The sequence below is a fragment of the Stegastes partitus genome, unplaced genomic scaffold, assembly GCF_000690725.1.
Source record: "Stegastes partitus isolate 25-593 unplaced genomic scaffold, Stegastes_partitus-1.0.2 Scaffold2, whole genome shotgun sequence".
Taxonomy (NCBI): Eukaryota; Metazoa; Chordata; class Actinopteri; family Pomacentridae; genus Stegastes; species Stegastes partitus.
In genome coordinates this window covers 1,117,630-1,125,910 of record NW_007577733.1, presented here as the reverse complement: position 1 = coordinate 1,125,910, position 8,281 = coordinate 1,117,630, and the positions used below count along the sequence as shown (strand labels likewise).

The window sequence follows — 8,281 nt, the reverse complement described above, 5'->3', positions numbered from 1 at the left end:
AGGGTGAACAGAAACTAATACTAAAATCATGCACGCATTTTCTTTCCTGTAACTTTCATTGACAAGGCATTCTTACAATCCTAACAATATCCAAATATTCACTGTTCTACATTTCCATGCACTATATTGATCATGTCTCATACTCACTTACTCCTTGCTGTATTGTAAATTAGGTTTTTATTTTTTTTGTTTTTTTTAAATTAACATTTCTGTATGAAATATTCCTGCACATTTCTCTGTTTTGTGACATTTACAATGGAATTTTATTTCATTATGTTTGCACTATAAACATTGTATGGACATTCAAACTGAGCATTTCATTAAGGAATGTTTACTTTAAGATGTATAATTGTATTCTATGTAATATAAAACAGTTATGTTGAATGTGAAATACACTGACATTAAGCTTTAACAACACGGTGTTAAAAATATGTTAAGAAAGCGTCATACAACATCATACATCCAGTAGATATAGTGCAAATATTTACGTCAAAGACTACAAGCGCCATTTTGGTAGGCTGATCAAAGTAACGTTCTCCGCGCATTCTTTCAGCATCATAACTCCAGGAGATTTAGATTACTTTATATGTCAGTGGTATGAAACCGAGACTCGTCCTTGTTTTATTTATATGTAGATAAAGGAACGGTATTTGTAATGCAGTTTCCATCTTGCTGAAGGAATAATATTAATTATCATAATATAAATATATAGAAGAATGCAAGTTGCAAAGGGCTTCACGAGGAGGCAAAAGAAAAGAAAAGAAATCACATTTTGCAGTTTAAAGTCATTCTATAATGAGTCTAAAATATTGCAGTAATACCTAATGTAAAACTAATGTGAAATAGGGATAGCGTCACAATGCGCATTTTAAAACTGCCTTGTCACTGTGGAAACTGATTTTGACATTACCAAACAATTGTTACATGATTTTTTTTAAAAAGAAAAAAAAAGTGCATCTGTAGTTTGAATATATATATTTTTTTAAAACAGCGTTGTCTGACAATATATTAAAAAAAAGAAGGATTTTTTTAATAGTTACAGACGTCACCGAGGTGACGGGATGGCTTTTATGACCTGACCTGCCGTGTAGCTTAAACAACTGTCGTAAAATGACGCGCTCTGTACACCGCTGGCCCTCCACTGCCAAACAGGCGTGGAATTGCTGTAGTATTACTTGATATAAGAACTGTATTTTGTGATCTTTCTCGTTTACCAAAACCGAGCTGGCGTGGCAAATTCAGACGAGTTCTGACACACTTGAGGAACGCGGTAACGGCGACCAACGAGGATGTTTAAAAAGTACGTTGTGGATTATTTCGGTGTTGTAACATTAGCTAGCCACAGCTAGGTGGCTAATGCTAACTGATTAGCCGTCCCGTCTTCAAATGTATAAGAAGCTAATGTTCAGTTAATGAGAAAGCAGGCATGAGTTATTGTACTTTTAGGGAGCCTTTGTTATTATAGTTATTAGGGGCAGATATGAGTAATTGAAATGATCACACAGACAGAAGAATGAACAGACATAACATCTTCTGTATTCCCTTTAAGTTAATGTGTACATCAGTAATATTGCAATGAATATTTCATTTAACAGAATGTGTTAACTGTGAAATTATTGTGTTCAGTAACATATAACAGTGGTTCACCAAAGTAGAATTACAAAAGCAGAATTAAACTACCCTAAGATGAACCTTTCACTTAAACGTGATGAGATTTGCATCGACATTTCTTCTTAAAAATGCTTATAATTGAGAGGATTTAGAACTGTTAGCTACTGTCTCGAGCGACCGTGATTTAAAAAATATATATATATTTTTTTCTGGTAGTTGTCTAAATGCTTACCATATTTTGGGAAATAGTCTGACAAGCTGTTAGCTTTTTCTGGAGCTCTTAACGTATTACTTGTCCTCTGTTTCAGATTTGATGAGAAGGAAAATGTGTCCAACTGTATCCAGCTGAAGACATCAGTGATCAAAGGCATCAAAAATCAGCTGTTGGAGCAATTTCCAGACATCGAGTCATGGCTCAATCACATAATGCCAAAAAAGGACCCCGTCAAAATAGTGAGATGGTATGACTTAGACATTTTTTCTTATCAGTGTTTAATATATCGTGGAGCTGCAGTGATTAATCAGTTGTCAGCATTAAATTATTAGCTTTCAGAGTCAGTTTGAGTATTTCTCAAGAAAAATATGTCAAAATTCTCTGATTGCAACTTCTCAAATACAAATATTTGTGGGGTTCTTTTCTTCTCTGTGACAATACACTGAATATCTTTGACCTGTGGACAAAATAATGAAATCAATTGTGGAAAATAAATGTTAGCTGCAGCCCTACTATGCAGAGCCATCTTCTAGAATGATTCACTCCTACAGTTTTACAATGATTTTGTATTATTATTTATTTATTCCAGCCATGAACACATTGAAATCCTGACTGTGAATGGAGAACTGCTTTTCTTCAGACAAAGAGAAGGACCATTCTACCCAACCCTCAGATTGTTGCATAAATGTAAGTGAGATATTCTAATGTCTTCTGGTTAATGGTTGTATTTGAATTTCCTCATGTTGATAAGATTTTATTTTTCCTTGTCATAGATCCTTTCATTCTTCCACACCAGCAAGTAGACAAAGGGGCCATTAAATTTGTGTTGAGTGGAGCCAACATCATGTGTCCTGGGCTAACGTCACCAGGCGCTAAACTGTACCCAGCAGAGGCCGACACAGTGGTCGTATCCTTTCAGAAATGATGCTGCACACCAGAGCGGTTTGATTTCTGCGCTATATGTTTTCACAATTGTAAAAAATTTTTAAAAAGTCACCTTCGTTGTAGGGGCTGCAAGGTGATGCAGTTGGTTAGCACTGTTGCCTCGCAGCAAGAAGGTCGCCGGTTCACGTCCCGGTGGGGGCACTGGAATCTTTCTGTGTGGAGTTTGCATGTTCTCCCTGTGCAGTGCTGGGTTCTCTGCGAGTTCTCCGACTTCCTCCCACAAGTCCAAAAACATGTTGAGCTTAATTGGTGATTCTAAATTGTCTGTAGGTGTGAATGTGAGTGTGCTTGGTTGACTGTCTCTAAGTGTGGACCTGTGATAGACTGGTGACCTGTCCAGGGTGTCCCCTGCCTTTGCCCTAAGTCAGCTGGGATAGACTCCAGCCCCCCATGACCCTAGTGAGAATTAAGCGGTGTATAGATAATGGATGGATGGATGGATGGATGGATGGATGGACCTTCGTTATACATTTTAAATGAGCTTGCCTACAGGATTTTCCTTAATAAGTGGATGCAGGCCATAATGGCAGAGGGGAAACAGCACGCACTTTGTGTTGGCGTAATGAAGATGTCTGCAGAAAGCATGTAAGACCTGTTTTATTCAAAGCAAATTCCTCATGGTTGCGTAAACGTTTTTCTGATCCGTTTGTGTTTTGCAAACAGAGAAAAAGTCAACAAGGGAATTGGAATCGAGAATGTTCACTATCTGAATGATGGATTGTGGCACATGAAGACGTATAAGTGATGACGTCACCGCCTGCAATGCCCCAACCACCTCGGAAAATGTGTGGAGCTCTTGACAGTGAGGCATGAGCTGCCAGTCAACTGTTTACACGTACAGACTTAGCTGTGTAACCCGCTGGACGCTTTGACTTAACCATCCTTATGCACAAATAAAAGAAAGATCTTGCTTTAAACTCTATTCTTGGTTTTTCATTGCTGCTGGATCTCATTCCTGTGGTGCTTGTTTTCAAGGGTTAAAATCAAATGGGCATGACAACATTGTATGCTTAAGTAGTCAGGTCTAACCATACCAGGTTACAAGGCGTACCTGTGATTCCAATTTATCTAAATTATGTTAAGTGTTCCCTTTCATTACCACGCTGAGGAAGTGGTGAGGGTGTCACGTTGTAGCTGTTAAACCTGTTACTCTGCTCAAGGCCTTTGTTAAACTGTGGCTTTGTTTGCCTTAAGACCAAGACCGTGACTTTTTATACAGTCACTTTAGAAAATACACCTGCGAGCCCTGCTGTAAATTGTACCTTTACAATGTTTAGTTTTTGTTGAAACGATACTGTTATACTAAGGCGTTACTATTGTTTGCCCACCCCATTTATATCAGTGAGGGTGGTGTTTATGACCGTTGTTCGAATCTGACCACATTTCAGTTGTACTTGTTCATCAGTGACAACTAAAATTATTTATTCCTTTTTATAAAAAATCTGACAGCAGCAACTTCATATATAACACAAGGCTCACAAGTGTTACTAATAACGTCAGATATGAAATGGCATCCAGTTCATCAGGAATAGAAAACATTGTTTTATGTAGAAATTGTTCAATATAAAAAGCCTTCCTTTGAACAGCACGGGTATTTCCCCTTTTCAAAAACCATAGTAGCATCCACAGTGTACTTGTTGGATAATTCACCACCACAGACCCACAATAAGTTCATTCAGTAATTAATTTTATTTACTTTCATTATCCAAAAGTCACTTCATCTGTTCACTTTGATTCCCATGTTTCTAAAATGCCAGTTGAACAATGACATTTCCACTGAGAGCTGCTTTTTTTTTTTTAAACTGTGACATAAAAAAATCACAATACCTTTAACTATGAGGTATATTTCGTCCATTTAGCTGTGAAGGCCAATTCTTCAGACAAGGAGATACCCAAGCACTACATGGCAAAAAATATAGTTCTTTCAGAGCTGCGCCATGACATGTCTTGGTCAACACAAATTATTGGTGCCCTAGTACAATCTATAAATCGGAGAGGTGATTTATTCACGGCAAAAAATACAAGTTATTCATGTGGTCATGAGAGCTGAGAATGTAGAACAGTTAAATCATTTCAGAAACTCGTATCACCCAACTCTAATGCAAGTTTAAGACCACAAAAAGACATTTAAGACACATAATAATACATAAATCACCAAAACCTGCAAATAATCCATTCATGTCATGAATTAACATTTCCCAGCTTCACCTGCATTCAAAGGACGGCACACCCATCGGCTCTGTAACGTACACCGCAAAAGAATGTGGTGCTGATTGCGTCAAGTGCAAAAGGTACAAATTTACATAAAAGTGTATTCCCTTCCAGGAACTAGTTTTACAAACAGCATAAGAAAACCACCTCCCCAATTTTACGTTTGCCATCACAGAAGCAAAACTATGTAAGAGGACACACCCAGCTCGAAGGAATGAAACTAATCATTGTCTGAACCTTCAGGAGGGTAAAATGCTAACAAGTCATGGAAATCGTGGCCGTAAGGACGAAGTCTGTAAACTCCAAACATCATAACCTGCATCTGATTTGGTGACATCCCGTTGAATGTGACAGCCATGTCGGAGCAGCAGCCCTCCACTACATTGGTGGGGTTTGCCTTCATGCTGTCTGATATCAGATTGTTAACAGTCTTGCTGTTAAACAGGCCCTTTCCGTGTGCATCTTCTCCGTTCTCCGCAAACACACCTGTGTATTTGAGACACACGGCAAGCTGCTTGTCTTCACTCAGCTTCCATAGGGCACGTCCTCTTTCTGGACATTTTTCTTCATCCTCAAACACCTTCACCAGCCTTTTCAGGGCTTCGTAGCTTAGGACAATGCCGCTTTCAAATGCCACATACTCAAGCTCCCCTGACTTCATAGCATTGCCCAGGTAGAATGGTTCACTCGGATCCTTTGTGAGTACAAGATATTTGAGATTCTCAATGATGGCAAATGTGGTGGGCCGCGCCACAAAGAACCAACGCAGATCCCCGGCGTTATCATAAGCATGCTTCAGAGCTTTACGTAACCTTGCCCAATCATCTTTTTCATTGAGGTCTATTGCCTCGAGCGCCTTGGCGGACTCTGAGGTGTAAAACACAGCCTTGTCACAGTGTTTCGCCCAGGTGTCGACAGCTGTAGCCCAGTAAACAAGGATGTTGGGCTGGACCATGATGATGCAAGAGACCCGGACTTGATTGATCAACTCCTGAGTGTGACTGTCGGAGAGATGCTTCAGCTCCTCTTTACTAGCAGCTTTGACGTGATGATGATGGTGGTCTTCTGTCATGGACTCAGTGCTGGGACTGAAACTACTCAGGAACGACAGCACCAAGCAGAACAGGCCTCCCATGAACATCCCCTTCATGAAGGAGCCTCCGTCAGACAACATGTTGCCAACAGACCCTAGACAACAGAGATAAAGCATTATTCTACATTCACAAATGCTAATCAGGCCTTTTTGTATTTAGAGCTGAAAATATAATAAGTATCTGATTTAATAATGTTTGATTTAAATTATACAAGCAATTGTTTTAGTCACTTCTTGAGCAAAAATGCAAAATCTCTTAACCTATTTCCAGCTCATCAATTGTGAGGATTTGTTACTTTTTTGTCATTTGTGACAGTAAACAGAGTTTTGTACTGTTGGTCAAGCTAAAAGCAATTTGGAGCTGCTTCAAGATATTGTGATGGATGTGGCCATATTCTATGAAGACACGATGGGAAAAGAGCTTCAAAGATATGATGAAATGCTTGATTTAAAAAAAAAAAAAAAAAAAAGTCTACTTTTTACCAAAAGGTTAGCATAACTTGATTCAATCTGGGTTGTATGATTTACAGTATATGTCAGCATTTAAGTATATGTGTGGGTTGGTGTGTGTATTTATGTTTTAATGTCAATTAAAAAAAGCTATACATTGTATTACCTGACTTATGATGCTATGTATTCACAGAAATACTATCACCATCGTTGTTGTTTTTATAATAATCCCCTAATCCCCTAACTAATTCTTTTACTACTGGAGGATATGTTATAATAATAACCCAGGTTCAACTTGCTTGTCTTGTGTGACCAGCAGAGTAAAATCCAAAGATAACGCATTTGAAATCATGTGAAACAAAAAAAAAAACAAAGCAAATTCTTATGCTGGAAAAAACTGTGAGCAGTCAATAAACTGATTTTTTTTCCTGACAAATACCTTTGATGACTAGTAAGTTATCAAGTTTGTCGTCAATCGATAAAACCACCACATGTGACTATTCTGTAAGTTACGTCTGTGCTAATGTTTTCTCTACCACAAAGGTTGTATACTTATAAAAGGCCATTATGATCCAGTCCAGAGTCTTCTTTTTAACCTCAGTAAACATCGGTGATCAACTCAACAGACGTTGAGTGGACCATCAATGAAGACTGACACGCTGTTCAAAAGTAATCACATTTATTCACATTTATTTATTTTTGTGTGAAAAGCTAGATGACGAAACGGACTAATGGATCATCCAAACAAAGGACGATTGGCGCTTTTAATACTCTGAACAACATTTTGAACAAAATACACAGAAAAATCCGTCTTATCAAGCAATTAATTCTATATTATGAAATAAAGCTAACTTTTCTTAAAAATAACGGGAGAGCTTCACTTAATGTTAGATGTTTGTCCCACTTATCATGACTGAACTGTTCTTGGTTTCTCTGTCTACATCAACGACTTGTTCATCTGATAGTTGTCGAAAAGCGCTTCGAGGCAAACGTTCTGCGGTTACAGTTTTAATACAACATCACAGATATCAGTCAGTCTCAAGTGTTTTGTGTCGACATTTTAATCAGCAGCTCAGTTTTCAGCTCCGGTAACTTGATAACGTCGTCCAGGGCAGTTTGAGGAGAAGTCGCTGTAACTACCAGCTGTTAGCTAACAGTTAGCGTCCTCTCTTCGTAATGTTACACTCGGCGGCTAAACCGAACTCCTGCTAGCAACGTAAACATATCAAATAAAGAGTATTTACTGTACCTAGCTAGGTTAATGCTGCCGTGCCAGCTGGTGCTACCGCTTTGTCAGTCTTTCAGGTCCCACTTTTCCTGGTTGCTTACCAGCGTCATGCAGGACAGTCAACTAACAGCCAACAATAAGCATGGCTCTTCTTCTACTGCTTCCGCCTCCTCTTCCACGGTTCAGTGCAGATAGTTACGTTCCTGCCTCTCAAAGCCCCTCCAAGGGCTCTGCTGTCCCCTTCCGGACTAAGTGAAGCACTACCCAGGCTGGTTGTCTCTGCAGCAGGTTCAGGAAGGTTTGTAAAGGCAGAGGGTAAAATAAATGGAGAAAATGGTTTAAAGACAACAAGGTGGATGTTTTCATGCAGCCCAGTCAGAGCCTGGACTTCAGTCCAATTGAGAATTTGTGGCTGAACTTGAAAAGAGCTTTATGGTCCCTGTGCATCCTGACAGTTTTTCAAAGAGGAATGGGCTAAAATGCCATTGTCCAGATGTGCCAGGCTGAGATCTATCCAGACAGGCTCAGT

General features: G+C 39.0%; 2 protein-coding genes across 2 annotated transcripts; one reads left to right on the top strand and one right to left on the bottom strand.

Annotated features, from left to right (window-relative positions):
• Positions 1 to 1,103: 1,103 nt before the first annotated feature.
• mcts1 (MCTS1 re-initiation and release factor) lies at positions 1,104 to 3,692 on the top strand. The gene is made up of 6 exons (XM_008275872.1): positions 1,104 to 1,300; positions 1,920 to 2,072; positions 2,415 to 2,512; positions 2,599 to 2,732; positions 3,288 to 3,355; positions 3,434 to 3,692. The coding sequence occupies exons 1-6, from the start codon at positions 1,290 to 1,292 to the stop codon at positions 3,513 to 3,515; spliced, it is 546 nt and encodes a 181-aa protein (XP_008274094.1). The 5' UTR covers positions 1,104 to 1,289; the 3' UTR covers positions 3,516 to 3,692.
• Positions 3,693 to 4,440: 748 nt separating this feature from the next.
• Positions 4,441 to 7,897, bottom strand: c1galt1c1 (C1GALT1-specific chaperone 1). Its single transcript, XM_008275861.1, has 2 exons — positions 7,774 to 7,897; positions 4,441 to 6,169 (listed from the first exon to the last, which is right to left on the bottom strand). The coding sequence occupies exon 2, from the start codon at positions 6,153 to 6,155 to the stop codon at positions 5,202 to 5,204; it is 954 nt and encodes a 317-aa protein (XP_008274083.1). The 5' UTR covers positions 6,156 to 6,169; positions 7,774 to 7,897; the 3' UTR covers positions 4,441 to 5,201.
• Between the last annotated feature and the right edge of the window lie 384 nt (positions 7,898 to 8,281).

Coding starts and splice junctions, on each gene's coding strand:
- mcts1 (XM_008275872.1), top strand. Junction 2,513..2,598: donor CCTCAGATTGTTGCATAAAT/GTAAGTGAGATA, acceptor TCCTTGTCATAG/ATCCTTTCATTCTTCCACAC. Junction 3,356..3,433: donor AAGATGTCTGCAGAAAGCAT/GTAAGACCTGTT, acceptor TTTTGCAAACAG/AGAAAAAGTCAACAAGGGAA.
- c1galt1c1 (XM_008275861.1), bottom strand. CDS start 6,155: ATGTTGTCTGACGGAGGCTCCTTCATGAAGGGGATGTTCATGGGAGGC.